The sequence below is a fragment of the Alosa pseudoharengus genome, unplaced genomic scaffold, assembly GCF_046254945.1.
Source record: "Alosa pseudoharengus isolate Yale_2024_CS ecotype anadromous, Long Island Sound unplaced genomic scaffold, YU_APseudo_1.1 YU_APseudo_1.1_scf_14, whole genome shotgun sequence".
Taxonomy (NCBI): Eukaryota; Metazoa; Chordata; class Actinopteri; order Clupeiformes; family Clupeidae; genus Alosa; species Alosa pseudoharengus.
The window spans coordinates 5,596,783-5,623,413 of NW_027468609.1; the positions used below are offsets into that span (position 1 = coordinate 5,596,783).

The 26,631-nt window shown below is 42.1% G+C and overlaps 2 protein-coding genes across 9 annotated transcripts in view; both read right to left on the reverse strand.

The window, feature by feature from the left end:
- Positions 1-83: 83 nt before the first annotated feature.
- Positions 84-15,339, reverse strand: lmbrd2b (LMBR1 domain containing 2b). Of its 5 annotated transcripts, none has more exons than XM_076283562.1 (18): positions 15,204-15,339; positions 13,900-14,106; positions 13,553-13,659; positions 12,257-12,355; positions 11,513-11,680; positions 10,877-11,087; positions 10,635-10,709; positions 10,431-10,544; positions 9,058-9,241; positions 7,517-7,698; positions 7,155-7,288; positions 6,677-6,782; positions 6,019-6,116; positions 5,673-5,776; positions 5,499-5,545; positions 3,008-3,149; positions 2,687-2,813; positions 84-2,187 (listed from the first exon to the last, which is right to left on the reverse strand). In XM_076283562.1, exons 2-18 carry the CDS (start codon positions 14,071-14,073, stop codon positions 2,121-2,123), a joined length of 2,139 nt encoding a protein of 712 aa, XP_076139677.1. In that variant the 5' UTR covers positions 14,074-14,106; positions 15,204-15,339; the 3' UTR covers positions 84-2,120. The 5 variants fall into 5 exon arrangements, 4 of the variants coding, with proteins under 4 accessions (XP_076139677.1, XP_076139678.1, XP_076139679.1 ...); XM_076283563.1 differs by having other exon boundaries at positions 2,687-2,810; positions 13,900-14,158; XM_076283564.1 differs by having other exon boundaries at positions 84-2,184; positions 13,900-14,158.
- A 5,352-nt stretch (positions 15,340-20,691) lies between these two features.
- The window catches only part of LOC143122734 (ral guanine nucleotide dissociation stimulator), a 66,856-nt gene continuing 60,916 nt past the window's right edge, over positions 20,692-26,631 (reverse strand). For 3 of the 4 annotated variants that reach the window (XM_076283568.1, XM_076283567.1, XM_076283565.1), the window contains exons 15-18: positions 26,357-26,431; positions 25,137-25,388; positions 24,737-24,851; positions 20,692-24,460 (exon numbers count right to left, since the gene is read on the reverse strand). In XM_076283568.1, the coding sequence (XP_076139683.1) occupies positions 24,207-24,460; positions 24,737-24,851; positions 25,137-25,388; positions 26,357-26,431 (696 nt within the window). In that variant the 3' untranslated portion in view covers positions 20,692-24,206. The remainder of the gene's footprint in view (positions 24,461-24,736; positions 24,852-25,136; positions 25,389-26,356; positions 26,432-26,631) is intronic. The other variant, XM_076283566.1, reaches the window with a different exon arrangement.

Genomic DNA, 26,631 nt, shown 5'->3' on the forward strand with positions numbered 1-26,631 from the left:
ACGAGTTGTGTGACTGAAAACGGTACAATCGAACTTTCTCAAAACACATCCGAATGACATGATTTTGATGTCAACTCAACGTATGTACCCCCAATCATCCGTAAATCGATCTAAAGTGCATTTTACTCCGGATAATTCCTTTAAGACGCTGAAACAAGTGCCATTTTGAGTTTGCTCTCCATTACTTAGTGTGGTCATGACCAGACTAGAGTATTCACCAGAGTATTCACAGTCTGGATGGCCTATGTATCACATTGTACTTTCCTAAATTACTGCCATCATCATTGACAATATGTTTGAAGTAAGCATTCTAACAAAAAAAAGTTTGCGAAAATGCCAAACAGGCCAATCACTTTGCTCATTCAGAGGGAGAGATGAATTTTAGGGTTCCATTTCCAACCATAATAATCTATGATTATCCAATATAATCTTGATTTAGTCTAAATACACAAGCTCATAGTATAAATGGCTGAAGACGTACATTTTGAGTGACATGAAAAACTTAAACATAACAAAAACAAAACTTAGTAAAAACCCTGCAGTAACCATGATAAAGGCCACACTCACAAAGAGGGTATAACAGTACACAATAAAATCAAAGTAAATAATGTACAACTACTACAAGTCTGACAATTATTCTCCAGGAAAAAAAAACACAAAAACGAAATATTCTTGCTTCTAGTAATTTATACTAATATAAACTGCCATACGTTCAATTACAGTAACATTTACACTTTTATATCTCTCGTCATTTCTACAATAGCCCTTAAAAATAAAACATATTTTCAAATGGGTTATTTGCAAAATTCCATAGAATCTCACGTTTCCTCAACTACACCATGTTGATTAGGCAGTGAGCTGACTGCATAATAATGACAAGCGAAGGTGCACATTAGGAAAAACATCTGGTTAGGACACTGTACAAGGTCACTTCATTACAATATCTTTCAAAATGATTATTAAAAAACCCCTGTTATAAATACTGTACAAAATCAAATGGCATGAACATTTAGTTAACAGTATCAAATTGGCACAGTTTGAACCAATTCAAAAACAAACAAACAAACAAATAAACCATAAATAAATACAAAGCTAGCATGTAACAACATAAACCTTTCAAATCATATGACAGACGGGTTGACAATAGAATTCAGCATATCTCCCATATACAACATGTACTACCTTTAAATTGAATGACTTCTATGGAAAGACAAACTTAATGGAGCACATGAGGCATGGTTAAGCAAAAACTTAGGATGGAATGTTTCAGGTTATCTTGGTTCACAACACAAATTCAAAATGGAGGGTAGTGACAGACTAAACACACTTCTGCATTAGACAGACCATGGTGTCGGCCAACACAGTAGCCATAGAAAAGTGAAACAGCTGTGACAAGTTGTAATACAAAAACAAAAAAAATATGTACTTCAATTCTTCAGATTTGACATGCAAACATGGCAAGCCAGGTATGAATGGGTAGCTTTATAACTCTTCATTTTCTTTCAATACACAGAATAAATACCTCCTTTCAGTGGCTTGTATCCAACCATCCTTCAGTAACTATGGGGAGTAACCATTAGAGTGTAGAACAGTAATGAGACTTGGCTATCCAGTGACATCACATCCATACACATTGGAAACACAATGAACATTTTGTTGCACTCAACCAGCATTTGGCCTTATAAATCATCTTACAGTAACCTAAATGTAAATATATATCTCCAGACAAAATGAAAACAAACAAACAAATACAGCTGGGGATCCACTTCTAGATCAAAACAGGCCACAATACTAACTCTGCTCAGGAGTATTTTGTTCCTCGACGACAAAGTCATCAGACCTGCTTGACAGCCACCACACACATCGACCTACTTGTAAGACAGACACACTATCCAAGCAGTGACTTTGTGTAAAGTGTTTGAGGGAAATCATTTGTGTTCTACATTCACCAGAGGCTGAGGAAGCAACATGCATATACAAATACATAGACAGTACTGCCCTGGTTCCTTCTCTGTGTGTCGGACTGGTGGAGGAGAGGAGGGTTGCACTGCTCTTTCTTTGTTTCTCTTCTTTTCTTTCTCATCCTTTGTTCCTTCTGTTTTAAGGTTCTAATGTTCGTCTCAGACGTCATCGAAGATTCGGCTCCGTGAAGACGACATGGACAAGTATCTCCCACCAGTGTGTCTACTGTGGAAAAAAGGAGAGTTTGTGAGAGAAAAAAGGACGACCTTTTCAAAAGAAACAGTTTGTGAAAAGTCTTTGGCACGGCAAGAAGACTAGAACTGGAATATCATAGTGCAGCATTAAGCACCCCAACAGGACCCAGCTGGATGGGTCAGGACCTTCTATCCAAAAGCAATTAAACCACCATTTTGTGCATGGTGGTGGAGGTGAACAAACTCCAGACTTTTTCAGCTGAGAGTACTCTAAAACTAAAGGGCATCAGTTTTGTATGCGGTTTTGTGACTGCATGAGAAGTCCATTTGTGAATTTAATAAGCTGCTGCATGACTGGCAATAGAAATATGACAGCCTGTGGCCAAACAGTCTCGACCCATAAACAGGAAGTCATATGGTGACTTTGGGGATATTCTCAAATATTGGTGTCACAAGGGAGAGAGAGGAAATGCGGTCAGAGAACAACCACACACACATGCATGCATGCACAGCCCTAGTGGAACACTAACCGGCCGGCTTCTGCTCCCAGTGGGTCATCAGTGGGCACATCGGCGTTGAAGTCCAGAGGCTCTGCGTCCTCCAGGAGCTCGATGCAGTCTCTCTCCGCCTGGCTGCTGGTCCGAGTGTACTTGGCTTCTGGTCACAAGAGGATGAGTTAGCTTTGTGCAACACAATTAAACAAGACAACATCTAACACATAGAAACATTCTGCAGATCGCATTCTGGTCCATGCCCCACATTTCACACACGTTTATGCCCACACATTGTTATGATTTTTAGGACGCTGAGCTGGGTCAGACTAGCAAGCCAATGCAGGTAGGGAGACTTACGTCTGCCGGGGCCTGTGCTGGTGTTGGTGTTGGTGTTGGTGTTGGCGTTGGCTGTGTCAGAGTAGTTGGTCTCCTTCATCTCAGACTGCTGAATACTTCTTGCCCCACTCTGATCCCGGTTGCCATAGCGCTCCCTCCACTCCTGTGAGAGGACATTTCATTAGCCAGCGAGGCTAGACGAGACTAACCCATGTTGAAGGTTAACCTCAGGCATTTCTAAATTGCTCCTCTTGATTAGACCACTGTTCCAACTTTAACAACACTGCCCAAAGAATACCTTTCTTTGACTATTAGTATCTTTCTACTGTATGTCACTTCTGAAAATCTATTCCATTAACAAATTATTTAAAAGAAAACATAATCCCTCTGACTATCTACCTAATTAATGTGTGTCTGTCCGTTAAGAAAACATAATCCCTCTGACTATCTACCTAATTAATATGTGTCTGTCCGTTAAGAAAACATAATCCCTCTGACTATCTACCTAATTAATATGTGTCTGTCCGTTAAGAAAACATAATCCCTCTGACTATCTACCTAATTAATGTGTGTCTGTCCGTTAAGAAAACTTACTCTGACTATCTACCTAATTAATGTGTGTCTGTCCGTTAAGAAAACATAATCCCTCTGACTATCTACCTAATTAATGTGTGTCTGTCCGTTAAGAAAACTTACTCTGACTATCTACCTAATTAATGTGTGTCTGTCCGTTAAGAAAACTTACTCTGACTATCTACCTAATTAATGTGTGTCTGTCCGTTAAGAAAACATAATCCCTCTGACTATCTACCTAATTAATGTGTGTCTGTCCGTTAAGAAAACTTACTCTGACTATCTACCTAATTAATGTGTGTCTGTCCGTTAAGAACACTTACTCTGACTATCTACCTAATTAATATGTGTCTGTCCGTTAAGAAAACTTACTCTGACTATCTACCTAATTAATATGTGTCTGTCCGTTAAGAAAACTTACTCTGACTATCTACCTAATTAATGTGTGTCTGTCCGTTAAGAACACTTACTCTGACTATCTACCTAATTAATATGTGTCTGTCCGTTAAGAAAACTTACTCTGACTATCTACCTAATTAATGTGTGTCTGTCCGTTAAGAAAACTTACTCTGACTATCTACCTAATTAATGTGTGTCTGTCCGTTAAGAACACATAATCCCTCTGACTATCTACCTAATTAATATGTGTCTGTCCGTTAAGAAAACATAATCCCTCTGACTATCTACCTAATTAATATGTGTCTGTCCGTTAAGAAAACATAATCCCTCTGACTATCTACCTAATTAATGTGTGTCTGTCCGTTAAGAAAACTTACTCTGACTATCTACCTAATTAATGTGTGTCTGTCCGTTAAGAACACATAATCCCTCTGACTATCTACCTAATTAATATGTGTCTGTCCGTTAAGAAAACATAATCCCTCTGACTATCTACCTAATTAATATGTGTCTGTCCGTTAAGAAAACATAATCCCTCTGACTATCTACCTAATTAATATGTGTCTGTCCGTTAAGAAAACTTACTCTGACTATCTACCTAATTAATGTGTGTCTGTCCGTTAAGAACACTTACTCTGACTATCTACCTAATTAATATGTGTCTGTCCGTTAAGAAAACTTACTCTGACTATCTACCTAATTAATGTGTGTCTGTCCGTTAAGAAAACTTACTCTGACTATCTACCTAATTAATGTGTGTCTGTCCGTTAAGAACACATAATCCCTCTGACTATCTACCTAATTAATATGTGTCTGTCCGTTAAGAAAACATAATCCCTCTGACTATCTACCTAATTAATATGTGTCTGTCCGTTAAGAAAACATAATCCCTCTGACTATCTACCTAATTAATGTGTGTCTGTCCGTTAAGAAAACTTACTCTGACTATCTACCTAATTAATGTGTGTCTGTCCGTTAAGAAAACATAATCCCTCTGACTATCTACCTAATTAATGTGTGTCTGTCCGTTAAGAAAACTTACTCTGACTATCTACCTAATTAATGTGTGTCTGTCCGTTAAGAAAACTTACTCTGACTATCTACCTAATTAATGTGTGTCTGTCCGTTAAGAAAACATAATCCCTCTGACTATCTACCTAATTAATGTGTGTCTGTCCGTTAAGAAAACTTACTCTGACTATCTACCTAATTAATGTGTGTCTGTCCGTTAAGAACACTTACTCTGACTATCTACCTAATTAATATGTGTCTGTCCGTTAAGAAAACTTACTCTGACTATCTACCTAATTAATATGTGTCTGTCCGTTAAGAAAACTTACTCTGACTATCTACCTAATTAATGTGTGTCTGTCCGTTAAGAACACTTACTCTGACTATCTACCTAATTAATATGTGTCTGTCCGTTAAGAACACATAATCCCTCTGACTATCTACCTAATTAATGTGTGTCTGTCCGTTAAGAACACTTACTCTGACTATCTACCTAATTAATATGTGTCTGTCCGTTAAGAACACTTACTCTTCTTCTGTTTTCTCCATCCTCTAGTCTTTGTCGTTTTCTTCTCTCTGTGTCATGAGTTTGGGTAAAGATGAATGCAGTGACACACTGTTAGGCCAAATCTATGAACCCTCTAACGCGTCAGCATGCTGAACATACTCAGATACGGTCAATGTCATAGGAAGAGAAACAAACCTCGTCTGAGTAGCTCTTTGCCCTCGTCAATCAGATCTGAGGTCAACTCATTGTCTCCCATAAACTGCTGGAATCCCAGGAGGTTCAGACAGCGTGTTCCAAGGCTGAAAATGTCACACACACACACACACACGTACACACGCACACGCGCACACGCACACACACACACGCACACGCACACACACATTCCATCATACTTTTGTAACATGACAGAGCTCTCATTCTTATTATCTCATTCTCATCCCCTCTTGGTGACTGAAGTGATTAAGAGTGTGTCTGATTAAGAGTGTGTCTGATTAAGAGTGTGGCTAGAACACATCCTCCTCTGGCTCAGCCCTGGCCTCACCTGAAGTAGGTGGCGATGCAGAGCAGCACAATGAGCATGGGGTAGTAGATGTAGAAGCCGTCGGCAATGAAAGACAGGACTCGCATTGACCCCATGATCTGGAGCAGACGAGGAAGAGAAGCTGAGGTCAGATCACAATTCACAGAAATAGGGTTCACATGCACAGACCCTTCAGTAAACAGCACAACAACACAAAACAATAACACTGAGAAAAACAAAACAACAACATAATACAAAAACAACGCAACGCAACGCAACGCAACGCAACGCAACTGTTTGAGATCAGATTCATGGAGACCGTTAATGGTCAGCCAAACATCAGCAGTGAAGCCCTACAATGCAGAATAGCTCTGTCAACTGATCTAACAGACTATCAGTACACTGCCCCATCAAGGGCTTTTGTATGAAAGATTGACAAACGTAAATTATTTTGTTAATATTATTAATAATATATTGTTAATAATAGTTATTTCCCAAAGAAGAACAAAGGACGTAAAAACCTGTTACATTTTCATTGTTAAACAAACAGCTCACAGCTCACCATCTTAAATAGATTATTATAGAGCATTATACCACATCTGATAAGGCAGAGGGGGGATTAGTGGGGTAATCTATGAAGAGGTTGATTAGTCCAAACTATGAGAGATTAGATGCTCACTGAGGTGTAGGCTGTCTGTTGCTTTGCCTGATGGGAAATTGCAGAGTCCATGTGAATCAGACCCAGGAAGTTCAGACACAGGGGAGGAGTCAAACGGCAGAAAAGCCTAAAGAAGGACACACAACAAGTACTCAAGGTATCATAAAACAAGGTCACCTAGACTGAATCCAAACTCTGAATACATACTATACACTACTGATTCTTATTCATGCACTTCCCTGCAATGTGTTTCTTTTATCTTTCCCTGTCTCACTCATCAGGTTTATGGCACTGAATATTACTGTAATAACAGTGTAAAATATTATCTTAATTGTAGTGCTTTTCCTGATTAGCTTTATACAATATGTTCAGCTGATCAAGAGTCCTACTTATACGTTTAACAGGTGTGCAGAACAGGGACAAATGTAAGATATACAGTACAGTGTGTGGGGGCCATAGTGACCCATGGTTTGCTGTTTGCAGGTTAACGGTGACCTACATGCCGCTGAACTGAAGGCTGTAGGCGTCAGTCTGATGGTGTGGGGCCAGGTAGTAGTAGTTGAACACTCGAATGCGGAACACGGTGGAGTACACGCAGGTGCACAGGAAGAAGATTGTGATGAAGCACGCCATCTGGGGGAAAGGAGGAATGCTTTCAGTTTCGCTCATGCTAAAAGAAAAGCAGCATAACTAAACTAAACTAGTAACTAAAACAATAAATCAACATACATTATCTCAAAGTGGATGGGTACTTCATTTCTTATATCCCACATGAACTATACAAAAACTAACCACAAAATACAATGCTATACTGCACAATTAATAATATATGAATATCTCTTGGGAGTGCACACTCCGCACCTCGATGTACAGGTAGTTGTAGTCCGTCTCAGCCAGCTGAATGAAGACGGCAAAAAGTGAGAGCACAGGCTTGGTGCTGAAGAAGGTGCACTCGGACCACACCACGGCCACGGAGAACAGGGACAGCACCACGGCCAGCACCCGGTAGAACCACTGCTTCAGCAGGCACTCCCAGTACCACTCTGTACAAGAACCGGACCAGAAAACGGACTTTACCAACACCCCCACAGACACGCTCAGGTTCAACCCAGTATCACTGCCAGAGAAGACTACTGTAACTGTTATACCAAGGACTAACATGATAAAGATATAGAACATGGAGTTATATTATAGCTCATCATGACATCTGGATGAAGACTGTTTTGAGAATGTGAGATATGTCTCTGGTATTCTGTTGATGCATGATGATGAAAACCACACTGAAGACATGAAGTATGAGAGAGAGTACTACTCTGGTTGCTTTTGAGAGTACTGGAATTGGAACTTATGACTTTTATATTCATAAGTGCTTTATGTCCTGCTGTTTCTGTTACAGTATGTGTCCTTCCACATATGAGATGTCAGTTGTTATTGCATTCTGTTCCTGTACTGTCCCTGTGTACATTTACTCATTTGCACTATCACCATGACCACTGTCACCATTGCACTACCACCATGACACTCATTCACACAGAGCACCTTAGAGCACCTTACCATACCTTACTATGCACAGAGAATCACAGGCTCAGTCCCTGCCTCAGTCATTGCAAGCGCCTCTGATTTATTAATCACCACTATGTGGATACTGTTTTTAGAATTGATTTAGATTAAGTGTTAGTATAATTTGTATTTTTGTAATTTGTATTTTAGTATATTTGTATATATTGTATTAAGTGTTAGTATAATTTGTATTTTAGTATATTTAGCATATTCTTTATCTTCTACTGTCCTTACTGCTTAGTTGTGTTTTTATATTATATACTTTAATTACTCTTTCTGCTGTTAAAGAATGTGTTTGTGTTGTATGTATGCTGCTGAGACCTTGAATTTCCCCTGGGGATCAATAAAGTATCTATCTATCTATCTATCTATCTATCTATCTATCTATGTGTGACTATGTGCAGTGTTTCACTGTTCTGCATGGCTGCCTGCGTCAGTAGCTATCTGCTCCGGATTGCCACTAATCAGAGTCTGATTCAGTGTGGTCCAAGTAAAATGGGATGACCAATGCCAACTCTTGTCAGCCTGGATACTTAAACCCTAACTTTGTCCTTGACTAGTTAGAGCAGCTGGTGGATATTTAGGTGAAGTCATACTGTCTCTCCTTTGATGCGGATCATTGTAAATAAAACTCCTGATTTTTCCTACCATTGGTCTGACTGGGTCTTCATTCAAAATTGGTATCAAAATTACCATCACTTTGTAGAGTAGCCTAGATTTTACAGAGGTATAAACATTACTCTGTTTACACAGTGAAGTCCCTGAACTGCAACTTCCTCCTCTATGTGTTATAAAGCTGCTTCCCTCTGGGGAGTGGAGAGCCTGAGGCATGGACGGCCTACCAACGGTGGGTGTGTAGATGTGGCGGCTGAACCAGCCCGGTGGCTCGGACGGGCCGAAGCTGTGGACAAACTCGCGGGACGAGCTGGTCTCATTCTTGGCCACGTCCTCGAGGTGGAAGGCCTCCTCCAGCAGTACCTGCCATTGGACACGGGTGCGGTTGTGTCTCTGCACTGCATAAATAACCTGACACACACACACACACACACACACACACACACACACACACACACACACACACACACACACACACACACACACACACACACACACACACACACACACACACACACACACACACACACACACACACATTTTACTTTCTCATTTGTGTCCACAATGCAAAATAATTACACATAATGACACACATTTTAGCAAGTGCATTCACTGCTCTGGCATGATTCCAACATGGGACTGTTGACAATGCTAAAACAGCAGCACTGCATGTTTTGGGTACACACAGCTAACCTGACTCTCGCCAGATGAATTTCGTGCTGCCTAGCTCCACTCATCCATCTGGGATTGATCCATTGGAGTGGTGCTTCAGAAGGCTGGGCCTTATTAAAAAATCCTTGCATAAGATTGGATAAGCCACTTGTCCGTCATCTATTGACATGCTACTTCAACCACTCACATCGAAGCCAACCCGTGACGCTGAGAACAGTCTCAAAGTTGCTTCTACGCTACGTCGCATCTATGAAACTCCCGCCCTGCGTCCTGATTGGCTCTACCATACAATCTTATGCTGAAATCACTCTCAATGGAACCGATCCCAGATGGATGTGAGCGGAGCTAGGCGGAGCTAGGCGGAACGAAATTCATCTGGCGAGAGTCAGGTTAACACACAGCACCTTCTCCTCCAAATGTGGCAACCTCCAATTATAGATGAGACTGAACAGTGCTTAGCCAACTGCTTTGCTTTACCAACCAGTATGGTGGAAATACACGCATGCAGACAACCACACAAATAGCACATATGGGGTCGTGTTACACTGACTTTGTGTTTCCCTGACTTTCCCTGACAAAAAAACCTGAATTTCCATGACTTACTATAATGAATGGTACAATATACCGACCAATAATTTCACAGCAGCCATATCGTTCAAGAATCTTTTACTTTTTTAGACCTGGAGATGATAAATAGGCATTGAATAAACAAAGTTGGGCTACTCAAGCAAGCAGTAAAGCTAACAACCAGGTATGCACCAATCCTGCGTGGAAATATTTGTATTAATGTATTTTTGCAAGTAAATTTTAAACTACTTCAACGAAATTCCCTGACTTTCCATGTCTGGAATAGACTTTCCAAAATGCCATGATATTCCAGAAATTCCATGACCCGTGGGAACCCTGTGAGGCAATCACCTCCGCATACCTGTTTGTGGAGTTTGGCCAAACTCTTCTCACTGGGGTAGGTGTTCCGCTTGTCATCAAAGTCCTCATAGTCATCCATATTCCTGCCCATCTTCTCCTGATAGTCAACAGGGCACTAAAAAGAAAGGCCACCATCAACACAAAACCTCCACCTATGACAGGACTGATATGAGATCTCTTCTTCACAGTAAATACATTTTCCTACCTTCCTCAGAATGGTGTCAATGTACTTCCTCAGTGGATGGTTGTACTTGATAGACTCACTGACTTTTCTCACCTCCTAATAGGCAGATGGAGAAAATTGGAGTTGGACAAATCTTAGTACAGGGAATCACAAGGGTGTGGACTAGAGATAGAAACTTTAGAGTCCACTCCACCGATTAAAAAATTCAACACCTCCATCAAAACACCCTTTCACTGCCTCTCTCTTATCGTCATGGCGATTACCTCCATGACGTCCTCCAGGTTCTCCTCGGAGTCGGCCTTCTCGGTCATGAGCTTGGCCAGCTTGAAGTAGGTCTTGATGAGGAGGTGTCCGTGGTGGGAGTTGTCCCAGTAGGAGCGGGGGATCTCCACCAGGCCGTAGCCCAGCAGCAGCACCAGCAGGAACAGGCCCCACGTGTTGGCTGCAGTGATGCCAATGGTCTGCAGCTCGTACCTACATGCAGGAGGACGGTTTGGATGGAGGGGTCACATGACTAGGTCAAAAATGATTTAACACGAAGCCAAATGAAGAACAAATGCAGGTTAGGGTATGATGAAATAGTAATTGGGTCTGACACTTGTGTTTAATGGATAATACTGCACTAACAGTCATTTTTAATGGAGAAATTGTTTTGTTAAACATTACAGGGAATGTTAATCCAGTGGCTTTGCTCTCTGGTTGCTTACGTCTTAAACAATTACAGATGGTGATCTGTTGAGAGAGTGGGGTTTGGGAAGCTGGTGCAGTGGGGCAGTTGAGAGAGTGGGGTTTGGGAAGCTGGTGCAGTGGGGCAGTTGAGAGAGTGGGGTTTGGAAAGCTGGTGCAGTGGGGCAGTTGAGAGAGTGGGGTTTGGGAAGCTGGTGCAGTGGGGCATTTACCAGTTCAGACGCCACTCTGGGTGCACCGCCACGTAGATGAGAAGGGAGCCGAATATGAGCAGGTAGGTGCCGTAGTAAATGGCGTTCTCGATGAGCGCCGTCTTGATTTTGCTTGTGATTGAGAAGCCCCCTGAACGAGCGTACGACTGCATGAAGGGCAACAGCAGCCTGGTAGTTCACAAATAAAATTGTTACAGAGACGTCTTTTTTAAAACAAAGACTAGCATCAGATACCTATCTACTCAAGACTAGCATTACACAGATCTAGCCAAGCAAGATTCACATTACATTTGTCTATCTTACCAAGTCTAGCATTACAGATTTCAATCTAGCCAAAACTTGTAGTGTGTTCTAAAGCAGTGTTTCTTAACTGGTGGGTCGGGACCCAAAAGTGGGTCGCGGAACCATTCTGGGTGGGTCGTGTATAAATAAATAATAACCCATTTTAAGTGCTACTTTGTCAGATCTACAGTACTATCTTAATATCCTGAAGACTTCACAAATGTAATGCCAAACATCAGCATGTTCTAAACAAGTAGGCCTACAGGCACTTTGCGTGTCTTACCATGTAGCTAACCTTATCTGTTGGTTTGAACACAAAAAAAAAAAAATATGGGTCGCGACTAAATGAACATGGGAAATTGTGGGTCCCAAAGCCAGACCAGTTAAGAACCACTGTTCTAAAGGGACAAAAGTCTATGCATGCATGACTTGGCTGCTTAGAAACGCCATGCTGGCTCTTACCAGGTGAGACACTGAGAGGTCCAGTAAACCACCCTCCAGAACACCGGCATGATCCCATTTGGAATGTAGCTCCATGGCTTGTGGCATGCTTTTGGAATGCTAGGACACAACAACGGCATACAGTTGAGCGTGAGTGCAATGCCTCCACCCCCCACCCCCATCCCCAACACACACACAAAAAACACACACACTTACATCATCACTGTCATCACCTCACATACATACAGCACACTGCTTGCTACAGTAAGCCTCCTCTACATACTTGCTGCACACTGCCCCCCCCCCTACATACACAGCACATTGTCTTCAGGATCTTTTCCAACACACATCCTCTACATACTTACAGCACACTGCCCCCACCTACCCACACACACACACACTACACACACACACACACACACAGTCACTGCTCCACTCCCTCCCACCCATACACACATCTTCACTGTCATCACTCACATACATCATACATACAGTACTCTGCTTGCAATAGTAAGTCCCTTCACCATACTTGCAGTACACTGCCCCCCCCCCTCTCCCCTACCTACACAGCACATTATTTCATCAGGAAGCTTCTCCAACACACATCCCCAACATACTTACAGCACACTGCCCCCCCCCCCCCCCCCCAATACACAGCACATTGTCTCATGAGGAAGCTTCTCCAACACACATATTGCACACTGCCCTCTCCCCACATAAACAGCACACTATCCCATCTCCCTTGTCATCCCCCCAACACACACACCAAGGCCCCTGGCAGTTGGGTTAGCCCCTTGAGCAGTGGATCTGCCCAAGGTTTCTTCCTTGGTAAGGGAGTTTTTCTTTGCCCCTGTTGCTCTTGGGTGCTCCTTGTTGGTGCCCCCCCCCAAATCCCATCCTCCCCCACCTTTCTTATGCAGCCCTTGCCACTTAATCTACTAAACCCCTCTTCTACTGCACTTGTTACCCCCCATAAATGCACAAATAGGCTGACACCAGACATAATTTCACTGCATTTCTTACATCCAGTAACTATATGCATGTGACAATAAACTTCCTTGTATCCTTGTATTCTTGTATCCTTGTATCCTTGTAAGCTCTGTACAAGACTGCCACTGCCAGCTTCAATCTGCCAAGCATTGTTGTGTAATTCTCTTACATAATGCCTGTATAATTGCTTTCTTAGGATGTGCCCGGTATAAAAAATGGAGTGAACTCAAAATTGTTGGCATGAATAGCAGTAAAAAATCCAAACTCCACCTCACCAAACACTTTTTGGACTCTATTGTTCTGTGCTGGAAACATGATAATTCTGACCTCTTTGTTGGCAAGACTGTTGAGTTTCCTGATGTCTGGTTGGACAACACTGTAGCTGGAGACACCGCATGCTCCTCGTGGTCAATGATGCACTGCTTGTAGATGGTCTGCAGGCAGTTTTCCACAGTCATAAATAAAAGCACATAGAATATATGTATAGAGAGAGAGAGAGAGAGAGAAAGAGGGGGAGAGGGATGAGGGGACCACAGAGAAATGGACAGAAAGAGAAAATGAGAAAATGAACGAGATCTTTGAAATGATTTGTCAAAGCATCCCCAAACCTGATCCATTACTATTGCATACTATGACTGCAGACCCTGACCCATCATCCAAACTGGTACACCCACCGTGCTGACATCCAGCGGCAGGATGAAGACGATGAGGAAGCACAGGTACCAGGCCAGCAGGGTGCCAAACAGCACCATGCGCTGCTGCTTCCGGAAGTCTCCATAGCGGTGCAGCAGGAAGAGGGCCAGGAAGAAGACCACCACGATCTCAATGCCCAGAGCGGCACCACTCATCCTGGCTCTCTGAACCTCACCACTGCCTCACTACTGGAGAGACGAACACACTGGTGGACCTCCGTGGAATGTTACTTTACAAAAACTAGAAGGGGACAAAATGATTTAGGACAATAATCATGAGGTTGTAGAATGATGAGTTAACTGTATGTTTGAGGGTATACACTGTGGCATGGAAAATACCACTCTGTCGAGAAACTAAAGTCAAGAAAATATATTGTGTATGCACATGATGCACCTGATGACAGACAGCTGGACAGATGAACCATAAAAAAATAAATATCCACATAAGTCTATGAACAATTAGTCTTAAACTGCAAAACCCATAAAGTAGACATGACATTCCAGGGGCAAAGAGGTAGGCTACTGAAGGGACTAACTCATTAATAAAATAGCCTAACACTTCCTAACCCATCAGACCCACTGATCTACAAAGAACACAAAAGAAGTGATCAGATCTTGTTACATAGCCTATTCCGGAAGGAACTTCCACCACTGCATAGGCCTACTGTTCGTACAAGGAGGATGCCTAATATTTGTCTGCCTAGCTGGAGGACATCTTGGCCGGAGGAACAGACCCGCCCGGGCACTGGTGCGTCTCTCTGAAAAGAACCCTTGTCGGCCTTCACTGGAGCGCAACAAAGTAACAGACGACACAATCCACTACACTGTTCGTCCATTGTCGAGTGTCCTCAGTTGTAACATATTGCATGCAACATTTTCCCTGCGTTGCTGTGTACCGTGTAAATATCTACATCTTTCTAAAACACCAGGAAGTGTAAACAACTGAGTGAGTGTGTGCATGTTCTTAAAGACCGCTGTCTGTCTCGAAGGCTACTTTGACCCAGTAAGAAGCCACTCGTGATACCTGCCTGGAACATGTGAAGCTCGCCGGGGCAGATAGGCAGCCGTTCAACGCAGGTTCAGTAATAAAGGAGAGAATAAAAAGCACGCTGTCCGATCCGGTAGCCTATAACAATATGGAATAGGTAGGATCGACATAACAGACGTGGGAGAATAGAGTGACGTTAGCAGCTCTGCTAACAACAAATGACCTGTCATATTGCCTTTCCGTCGACCCACCCAGCTGTCTTGCGAGACTGCATATTAAAGAACGGTGCGTGTCTTACCTTAATTATTCTCAAAATGATCTGCCTTAAATGTACGCTTTCTGTTTCCTCGTAGACAGCAATTCCACACCTTTCATATCGCAAGATCGACTGATGCGATAGTAAAGTACCAAGGAGCCGTAAACGTCATCCCTCCGACGCTCCCTGTTTGACGCATTACTATGGCAAGCGATTTTAACATTTTCCCGCTAGACTGGATATGTATTGCAGATATCTGTAATTCAGTTTTGCCTAGTCAAAACGAACATTTTAGATATCCGCAACTGAATTCTTCCTATCCATAATCGTCATTTCAGATATCCACAAAGACATTCTTCCTAGGACAAATGACGCCACATTTGCCATTCATTTCTATGGGGTTTATCATTACGGATATCTACAATTCAGTTGCAGATATCCACTATGTGAATTACGGATATCTGCAATTGAATTGTAGATATCTGTAATTCCAGTTAGAGATATCTACAATTTGATTCTGACTAGTCATAACTCCAGTTGAAGATATCTTTAATTCACTTCAATTCAAGATATCTACATGTTCCTTTTCAGATATCTTGAATTAAGTTTTGACTAGGCGAAATGACATTGTAGATATCTGTAAATGGAATTTTGACTAGTCAAAATGACGTTGTAGATATCTCAAACTGGAGTTAGGGATAGTCATAATTTGATTGTAGATATCTATTATCAAGTTATAGATATCTTGAATGAGTTTTGATTAGAGATATCTGAAATTGGAGATATCTATAACTTTCATTCTGCCTAGTCAAAATGTAATTATAGATATCTTGAATTAGAGTTTTGACTAGGCGAAATGACGTTAGAGATATCTGTATTGCTATGCAAATTAGGCCCGCATCCCACTTTAGGCGGGAGAAGAGCGTGTTGTTGTTCAAATCATCAAATCACATAGCACCTGTTAACTGTTAACTTTGTAATTAGCACCATGTCAGAGCAGCCAGAGGGCGAAGGAGTTTTTAATTGTCTTTTTAATGCTGCAGCCTATGCAAGACAGGAGCTGGCAGCAAGAATTGATGATTCAATGTTGCTTTGATTTTTTCGATTACAGCCAACACCATTATGAATGGAATTTCCTGTAGCTGGTGCTGGTGAATTTAGTAGCCTATGCCTACTAATTAATGTAGGCTACGACATTACAGCCTGCTTATTCTTCTTCCATTCATAGAAATAAGGAAATAAGCCCACTTTTTCTTCGATTATGTTGGGGAGGGGAAATTAGCTGACAATGTCTAAGTAGATGGACTAGCCTAGAAATCTAGACGGGCTCTGCTACGGAACTAAAGAGCAACGTCTTGCACAATAATTTGCACTAGTCATAATGACGTTTGAGATATCTTCACCTTTCATTCTGCCTAGTCAAAACTGAATTAAAGATATCTGCAATTGCCATTTAAGATGTGTGACGAGTTGAATGTTGTTTTCAATGACGTGAGGACAGATATCTGTAATTCAGTTTTGCCTAGTCAAAACTAAATTACAGATATCTCTATCTGACGTTTCGACTAGTCACAATTACGTTACAGATATCTTGAATGACAATTCCAACTATCCAAAATGTAATTGCGACTAGTCAGAAAGACGTTGTTGATATCTACAATGTTAATTCCAGATAGTCAAATTTAGCGGGTAAATGATAAAATCGCTTGCCATAGCATACCTCCTCCTAGGCCTATGTTGGATGATGGTAAACGCATGCGTCGTAGTTCTTTACAAGGGATGTTGTAGTTTGTTATATCTCCCAACAGCAAGGCTGTTAGAAATGTTAAAGATGTTATAGTAAGGGCAGATGAGGGAGGCCTTTCATAAATAGCCTATGATTATGTTAATAACACTGCCATCGTGCCTATTTGTATTTGGTCTAGGTCCAGGTTATAATAAATCTGTCTGGGGTTGAAAATGTTATTTTGATCTAAAACTAAAAACCTGTGTGTATAACCCCCCCCCCCCTCTTTGCGACTTCCACGTCAGATGAAATGACATTTTGGTCCACAGCTTCCTTGTAGGCTGGTTTTCATCATGAGGCAATCACATGACTTTCTCAGCCTGACAAGATGAATTTTCACATAAAAGCTCACTAACCAAAACATCACTAACTCTAAGCACCACTAGACTGCTATCGAGATCGAGGCCTATGGTTTCAATTTTCATCATGCTATTGATTGATTGATTTATCTTACAAAAAGATTTTATATCTAGATATTGATATTTTAGTTTTCTTTTCCATGTGATTCAGATTCATTATAAAATATAACTGGAACTATAGAAATTAATTCCCATTATAGATTGAGCTTGACAACTGATTTTTAATGTTTCTTGTAGCAAACTGTCAGCACCAATCAACAAAGGAAAAGTCCTTGTGGACTTTGTGGGGGGGGAAAACCTGGTAAATTTGAGGAAGTGTTTCGTGCCTACGTGGGTGTGAATTAAACGACCTCCCCTCTTCACCTGCCCACACTATGTTGACAGACTGCCTTGCGCTTCACTTCTTAAAGATTTTGCAATCGCACTCATCTACTGCTTATTAATTTGAGGGGTTTCATTTTACTGATGTGTATGTGATTATGTCTCTTGTGAACAGTGTTGGGCAAGTTACTTCAAAATCGTAATGTACTATGCATTACTTATTACTGTCATTTCAAAGTAATTTGTTACATTATAATATTACTGTCTCTGAATTGTAAGGCATTACACTACTATTGCATTACTTTTAAGTTACTTTCATCAAAATATCTAGAAATATGGATTTGCCATTCTAAATGCAGTTTATTACGCTCAATGCAGCTTGCTCTTCCAATGGAGGGAGATGTGGTATAGCATAATGACTGAGCTAGGCTTAAGGCAACAGTAGAATGCAATAGGCGCAGTGCTCATAATGCAATACAAGGAACAATCATAGTCAGAATTTTGTTAAAAACCGACAAAAGGTCAAAGTCTGGTAAATTGTGATAGAAATACTGTAACTTTAAGGCCTAGGCCTACTCATTAAAATCAATAGAGAGCCTACTATATTGTAAATCAAAGCTTAAAGGAACCGTATGTAAGATTGTGGCCAAAACGGGTACTACAATCACTTTCAAATTACTGTAGAGCGGTGTATCCCCTTCCCCTCCCCTCTGACTGGCAGAGTTGGCAACCGGATGACGAAACACTACTGACTTTGTGATTAGTAGATAGGTGGAGGGTGGCGCATTAGGCCAAAACACAACATGACAACATCAACATCAGTTGAGGGCTGCAACTTCACTTTTTAAATGACAATATCCTGGCCAGACTACTGTTGTCAGTGATATAAGTATTTGAAATGAACATGATTTCTTAATGTCTAGTATCATATCAGGGCAATTTTATGATTAATTGAAATACATTTTTTACATACGGTTCCTTTAATAAAGACATGTCAAGATGGTCGCCATTTCAGTGCCCTAAGTGAGTGGCTTTGAGTGAGTGACATTTAAATGATAACTCAAACACCTAAAGTAAAATAAAAGGCCTATTATTTACAGACCATTACTGTGTATTTTTAAACATTAATTTCTGAAGAAATGCTGTTTTACTTATAAATGGTGCACTGTCACTTTAAGAGCATTGATCTTGACGTTGTCATGCCCTTTTGCCAGCTCTTGTTTACAAGCCTTATTTGTTTGTTTGAGTTACATTGATAGCACAATATTAACAATAATATGCACAATGTTAAGTTGTTTAAAGCAACCTTCATTGCTTTGGAAATGGAAGTATGCAATGACATGTTCCTTCACATTTCGTTTTGCGAATACAAGTGAATTATGAGCCTGGTATCCACCTAGCTATCTGAATGGAATGCGTTTCAGTCGACTCAGCATATCATGTGCTTCATGTAGCCTAAATGTTTGGAAAACGAATGATTGAAGACCCACCAATTCTAGTACTACGTGATTGAGAGAACCCAAAAGGTATCAAACTTGCATGTAACATCGTGTTAGTGCATTTTGACATTGTAAACGTTATTGATGAAGAGTGAAACGCAGTTTGCAGTAAAGCTACTATTCATTGGTTACATTTGGGTGCCCCCTCTGTCCTTTGGTGCCCAACGCAAAGTGCGTGATGCGCGTGGTGGGAGCGGTGGCACTGCCAGGCTACACAATCTTTTTCTGCATTTCTATCCCTTTATTCTCTTCAATTCAAGTTCACAGCACAAAGCTGACATGCACAACAGCATAGTTTGTGTTTTATCAAGAATCAAAAAGATCAGCGTGGCACTACTTTAGATGTTTCATTAATTTACTTGTGCTATTTCGCGAGCTGAGAGATCTTTCGGTTTCGCACACAAAGTGCACTAACTATTATGTTCTTCATAGCCTTGTCTCTGACAAGATGAAAATAATGAGCGTAGGCTTATGTCCATCCCGCAAATAGAGTCCGCCTGCGAGTCTGCTGCAGCCACAGTCATATTCAACCAGTATCAGGAGATAACGTTCTACTAGGCTATTTTGCGCGGATTTTTTCTCCTCTGTTGTTCTCGCGTGGTGTTTGAGAATATGTATCAAAACAAAACAAGCGCTTAATTTTGGGTTAAACTGCATTGTAACGCGCGTTACTGAAGTTTGTACCGAGTAAATATTACCCAATTTTTTTTTGTAATGCCTTACATTACCGCGTTACCGCAAACAGCAATATATTACAGTAATTACATTACTTTTGTAACGCGTTACTCCCAACACTGCTTGTGAATGGGGACTAGGATAACCTAAGCTGTTAGTGTATAGTGTAATGATGTTAAAATACAGTATGTTTGTCTTTATATTATATTATCTTGAATTTCCCCTGGGGATCAATAAAGTATCTATCTATCTATCTATCTATTAGGGATTGTAACTGTGTAGGAGTATTGGTACAGACCTTCATACTTCTAAAATGCCCGAAGCCCAAGGTCTGATTAGAGTTATTGGCTGGCCTTTTCAAAGGCTGGCTCATTTCAGGTTGGTGGCACATTTTGTAGTTCAATTGTAGCCCATGTGGACCTTGATGTCCAGCTATTTTAATGTGAACTTGGCAATTTGCAGTTTTTTCACTTGATATCTTTCTTTCACAATCACCTCATGCTTACCTTTAGCTTGCCATTACCATCATTATGCTGCATTCATGGGGTGTTGGAATAATGGGAACATTCCCAGTGCTAATATATGGACGGTTAAATCCCCCCCAAGTTTCCCAGGTCTTGTTTCCACATGAGGTGGCGTTCTCCCCTGGGAAAAAAATGTTCCCCCCATTATTCCCAGACCACATGAATGCACCAATAGTCTTCTTCTGTAAATGTAGTCTACGATATCAGAAAATGTAAAGTTAACAGTGAATGTATTTCTCTTTCTTAGGCTACTATTGAATGAATGAACTGCACATGATTCATTTTGAAATGATAAAAAGAGATTAAAGAGTGTTGCAACAGACAAGACAGAAGGCACACATTTTAATCACACTGTCTGTGTTTATTAGGTGGGATTTTTGTCCAACATTAGAAACAGCGCTTCAGGGGGCAAAGCAATATCAAAATTGACCCTTCAGAAAAGACAGGACAAACAGAGAAAGAACGGCAACAAGGAGATGGGAAACATGTGAACCCACAATTACAGTGGTATAAACTTCGCATATATATATTTATATTTACATATATATTAATTTTAATTACATGGGAGAAGAAACAAAATGTACAATGCTACAAAAGGTATTTACAAATCAATAAATAAAGCTGACATGCACACACACACACATACACTCGCACGCATACACACACACACACACACACACACTCTCCGCCCATACAAAAGAAAAAATTAAAAGCAAAGATACAAAGTACATTTAATCTTAGATCATACAAAAAATACAAAATGAACATAGAAAAAAAGAACTGTTAATTGTTAGAAAGTGTTTTTTTTCTTTTTTCTTTCCATTTTTTCAACAGTGAAAGAGTGATGGCACCAGATTCTGTTGACTGATTTTTTTGTGAGGCCCAAAGTGACTTCCTGATCAGGCAGTGCTCGTGAGCGCAAAGCTTTCCAGAATGATCGGGTGAGATCTTTGGCCCTTTCCATTTTCACTTACCGGGACACACACACACACACAGATGCACAGACAATACACACACACATACACACACACATACATAGGCACATACACACACGTACACACACACACACACATACCTGTACAGTTAAAACATCAAAGGGAACGAAATACACTACAAATCTGAAATTTGGAAACAGTAACACATCCAAAACAATCCAACCTCATCATCAACGTCCATTCCCCTGAGGAAGAGGGATATTCTGGGAAATGAAACTGAGACCCCCCCACCCCCCCTGCCCCCCTCCCCAGTCACTCAAGAGAAAAGCACAGGCGGCAGGTAAAGGCATCACAAGTAAAAAAAGTCTCACTTGTGTTCTTGACTTACACACTGCTGTCATGTAGTGCACCTTACATCTACCTACCAGAACCGTTTGAAAAGCAACATTCTCACCTACCAGGTCTAAACTCCAACATACTGCAGAACACCTGTGGGGACGAAACTCCACGAGCCTCCACAGGTCAGTGCCTCTCCCTCTCTCCTCCTCTCCTTCTCGAACTACCGTACTCGCACACACGTCTACGTCTGGTCAGGCACACAGGACAGCTATGGATACACAGTGCTGCATAATGTTACCCTCCACACAGGGGGGTAAACCAATGGACAGGGTTTGGTTTTTGAGGAAGTCCTCATACATAAAAGGGTCTCAGGTGGCAGCTAACTGTAGAATAGACCCAGCCAAGCCTGGCACAGATCCGGGTCACACAGACATCAGCTGCCATCGGGAATAGGACTGACATGGCAGGGTCATTCATGTCAGGGTCATTGGCAATCACTTACAGGCCTTAGGGAAATTTATTCAATGTCCAGTCCATGACAATATGGACAAAGATGGGGACACGTCAATGACCATTCAACTACAAGACAACTTACTATGAGAAAGGTACACGTGTTCATTGCCCTACGTGATCTTTGGCACGGGTGCACTGGATCTGGTAAGGGAAGTCAAACCTCCTCTTCACTCGCCCTTCCTTTCTACAGGCAAAACCATCAGGTTCTGGGAGAAGGTGGGGAAAGTATGTACAGTACATGCGCTGTGCTGGATGGACTATCAGCAGATGGAGTGTGTGAAGGAGAGAAAGAAGAGATGGTTGAAGAAAAGAGAGAGGACAGAAAAGACAGACAGGGGAGATTGTCCGCTCCTTTTTTTTGTTTTCATTCTTTTTTTTTTCTTGACAGTAATAACTATGCTAAAATAGTGAAGAAAAGAAATCACAATTCATTTCACAATACAACATTCATTAGACTCCCCTCCTCTCTCTCTCTTCCTCTCTCTCTCTCTCTCTCTCATTCTGTCACTTTCACTGTAACTTTCTCCCACTTCTTCACTCCCGCGCTTCCTGCTGTACTCTGTGTTCATCTGTCACTGTCATGCCAGCCAATGGCATGAAGTTCTGGCACCCTAGGGATCCATCCAATGGCAAGAGAGGTCCAGCCAACATTCTGTAGAACTAGAAATGAATGGTAACCATGGCAACACAAGGCTTTTTCTTGTAGCAAGCAGAATGCCCTGCTCTTTTTTTAAAACAAAGAGCGCAAGAAGGGTCAAAAAAAAGCTGTGGGTACAATCATAGTAAAATGGTCAACCACCATGTTATAAAAGTTAGAAACATTGCTGTTCCACGATTAGCCATTATCATTGAGCCCCCATTAACACCACAAAAGAACACTTTGCAACACCAACCATGACCATAGTAAATGCACTCCCATGAACAACAAGCCTCTTGTCCTTCCACCACCTTAAGACGTACAGCACATCATCGCATTTCATGGTGACTGCTTCTTTCCCGCTACTCCTGCTTAAGGTGGCTATACTGTCCATGAGATTTTGAGTCCATGATACTTATAGTCTTTCATGCTGGAGACAGGAGGAGTGGAGGAGGGGGAGAGCAGACAGCCTGTAGTGTCTGGACGTTGTTAGCACCACTTGGAGAGAAGGGGATGCGAAAACCACATACCGGTAGGTTCTGAGTGTTACAGGAAAGATTTAGTCCTAATGCCCCATTTTTTTTTAAAAGTCTAACAAACTCGAACATGGATATCCCATTGACAGTGAAAAGGGATATTCTGGAGTGAGTGAGTGAGTGTGTGTGTGTGTGTGTGTGTGTGTTTGACTCTCTAGTGAAGAGGCAGCCACAGTTAAAGGGTCTGTGTTTACAGTATGTCCTTCAGGTGGCGGCTCTTTGCCGCGTCTGATCGTCACAGGGCTCGAGTGGTCAACTAGGGTCCTTCAGCTTCCTCTTCCTCTGGTAGCCCGTTCCGTCCCAATTCAACCCATCTGATCTCCAAACGGCAGGCTCTGCAAACTTGGCAATACGGAAGGCACATTATGCAGTCATTGTGCCATAGTCCTTGCTGTCTCTTTCTTTCTCTCTCTCTCTCTCTCTCTCTCTCTCTCTCTCTCTCTCTCTCTCTCTCTCTCTCTCTCTCTCTCTCTCTCTCTCTCTCTCTCTCTCTCTCTCTCTCACTCTTCTTCTTCTTCTTTACTAAGCTGTCCAACGGACATCAATATTGGACAGAATACAGGGCTTCCTCCAGAAGCTCACAGGGGTGATTGAGGGCTAGAACCAGACCAGAGGTGATGACATCTTGGCAGGAAGTGGATGAGGGTTTGGCCAGAGGAACGTTGGCATTGTCAGGCTTGCTGGGGGCGCTCGGTGCTGTAAACATGAACCCTTCCATCCAAACGCATGGGTTCAGTTAAGTGCTCGCCTGCCTACTGCACGGGAGTAGTCCATTCAGCTGTAGATTACGGGGAGCAAGTGCTATCATGTCAGCTGGTGACCAGCACCCACCAACCGAACGAAAACAACTGGGGGGGGGGGGTGTCTGGGGAACCAACAACCCATTCCCCCTTTCATCGACAAAAGGCAACCGCCAGAGAGCTAGCAGGTGTCACCAAAAAGGAGAGAAGAGAGCAAACTCTCAGAATTGGCCTGTGCCCAGCTCAGTCCGAGTGCTTTCAGAAGATGCCCTTGGCGATCTTTCAGGCCCTTCTGCTTCATGCGCGGCAGCGTGGAGCTGGCCACGTGTTTGGTCCGGCCTGCGCGGGGGAAGCCGCGCTTCTTCAGGACAAAGTCGTAGTTGGCGGACGAGTTCATGGCATAGAAGACATTGGCATTGTCCGGAATCTTCAGCTCTGAGGAAGCAAGTACAACAGGAGTCTAATAAATACAAGCTTCAGATTATGTGATTAAGATCAAATATTTGTCTCTTTGTCTCTATTTTTTCATGATCTTAACCACATAATCTGAAGCTTGGACAGAATACAGGGCTTCCTGCAGAAGCTCACAGGGGCGATTGAAGGCTAGAACTTTTTTCTAGAGGCTAGAAATATTTGTTTTATGTTTACTTTTAAAGTAAATGATTATAAAGACAAACAGACAAATGCACTAATGCAGAAAGTTTGGCTGACCCTTCTCCTCTGAGATCTTCTGAAGCAGTTCATAGTCCTCTGGTCGCTCACGATCCAGGTTGTGTTTGACCATGGCCTTCCTGATGACTGCTGGGGTCTTATCCTGACTTGTTACCTGCACCACAAAGCACAGCAAAAAACACATGAACCACAGGAAAATCAACATCTTTATCACATTTACATCACTTTCTTCAATCTCCAAAGACAATGCCCCCCATCTTACTTCCTGTACATCTCTAGAACCTTCTCTTTACCAAGTGGGTCAAATGAGTATCTGAACATGACTAACAATGATCAGTGTTTTCTGTGAGTGCTGATGGGGGAGTAGGACTCTGACATGCCCACGCAGTAACATGGCAATATTACTGTTCTTCTCCTCCACCTCGCCCCCCTCACTCACCAGGATGCTCTTGTACATGTTGCCATTGTCCACGTCCAGGCTGACGCGGATGATGCAGCAGTCGTCCACCTGCTGATTGTAGAGGGGCAGCGAGAGGGAGGAGTAGCTGGACACACCAGAGACCGAGCGCTTGTGCGAACGCGACGCCGTCACCGGCGTGGATGACACCGACGAGGATGAGGCGCTGCTGGAGCCTGAGCCCGAGCCCATTCCGGAGGCGTCCAGAGATGACAGAGAGGTGGACTCCCAGAACTGGCCACCAGGGGGAGACAATCCAAGAGAGGGAGACAAAGAGACGAGTCAGACATTCATTCCGATCCCTTAGCACAATATTGGAATGACAGTATGGCAGAGGTGAAATAATTATAACTCAGGAAGCATCTTTTTTTCTTTTGATTCCTTTTCCTTTTTTAGTTTAAACTACCTTTTTATATTGTGATGATAATAAATAATGTATGAACTGGTTTTATTTAGTAGTTTTATGCAATTGTTGAAAGGTTTAGCTAGCTGATCGAAAACATTAAATATTTAATATTGCTGCTTCCTGAAACTGTACAAGTTAACCTCAGCTGGCAAACAAGAATATCACTTAACGTCTACAGGAATACATAATGAATATCAGACAATGACCATGAACAGTAGCACTCAACAACGTGAGTGGGTCAAGGGCTTGTGTGAGATACTCTGATGTGGGAGACATGCTCTGATTCACCTGCCGATACCATGTGACATGAAGAAACCACAGCAGTGCAAACACACAGTGAAATGGACAGAGAGTGCGATCGTGTAGAGAAAGTAGTGAAGAGTCTCAGTGGTGCCCAGTGTATCTATGCCCAGAGAAGCCCAAGAGCTTTGGTCCCAGACAGACAGGATGATCAGAGGTCAGAATGAAATGAGAAATCAAATTTAACAGGAGGTATAGAGCTGTTGTGTTCCCCCATTGCTTTCAGACATACATACATCCTCACATTCTCTCTCTCTCTCTCTTTCTCACACACACACACACACACACACATACACACACACACACACACACGTGTTTATGAACAGAGAATGGACGACCGGATGATCATGGAAAGTGACACTGACCCATGAAGAGGAGGGCAGAGTGATAGAGAGAAGAGGGACTACATTTCCCATGAAGCACAGTGGAGAAACAGGAAGTGTGACCAGATCACAGAAAGAGAAACAAGAAATGGCACAGGAAGTTGAGAAAGTACCGTGGGTGCCAGGTCAGCTATGGGGCCGCACTTCCCTAAGGTAGAATTGGAATGTTTTACGGAGGGCGTGGAGGTCTACAAAAAGGAAGTAGAACCATAGTCACCAGAGAGCCACATCTGAGGCATTGTGTGTATATATATATGTGTGTCTGTGTGTGTGTGTGTGTGTGTGTGTGTGTGTGTGTGTGGTGTGTGTAATTTCTTAGGGTAACAGCACTGAAAGCGGGGGAGAAAGATGTTAAACAGCTCATGCAAGGTCAAAAGGTGTGATACAG

Coding starts and splice junctions, on each gene's coding strand:
- lmbrd2b (XM_076283562.1), bottom strand. CDS start 14,073: ATGAGTGGTGCCGCTCTGGGCATTGAGATCGTGGTGGTCTTCTTCCTG. Junction 9,242..10,430: donor TGGCCAAACTCCACAAACAG/GTATGCGGAGGT, acceptor TGTGTGTGTCAG/GTTATTTATGCAGTGCAGAG. Junction 7,699..9,057: donor CATCTACACACCCACCGTTG/GTAGGCCGTCCA, acceptor GTTCTTGTACAG/AGTGGTACTGGGAGTGCCTG.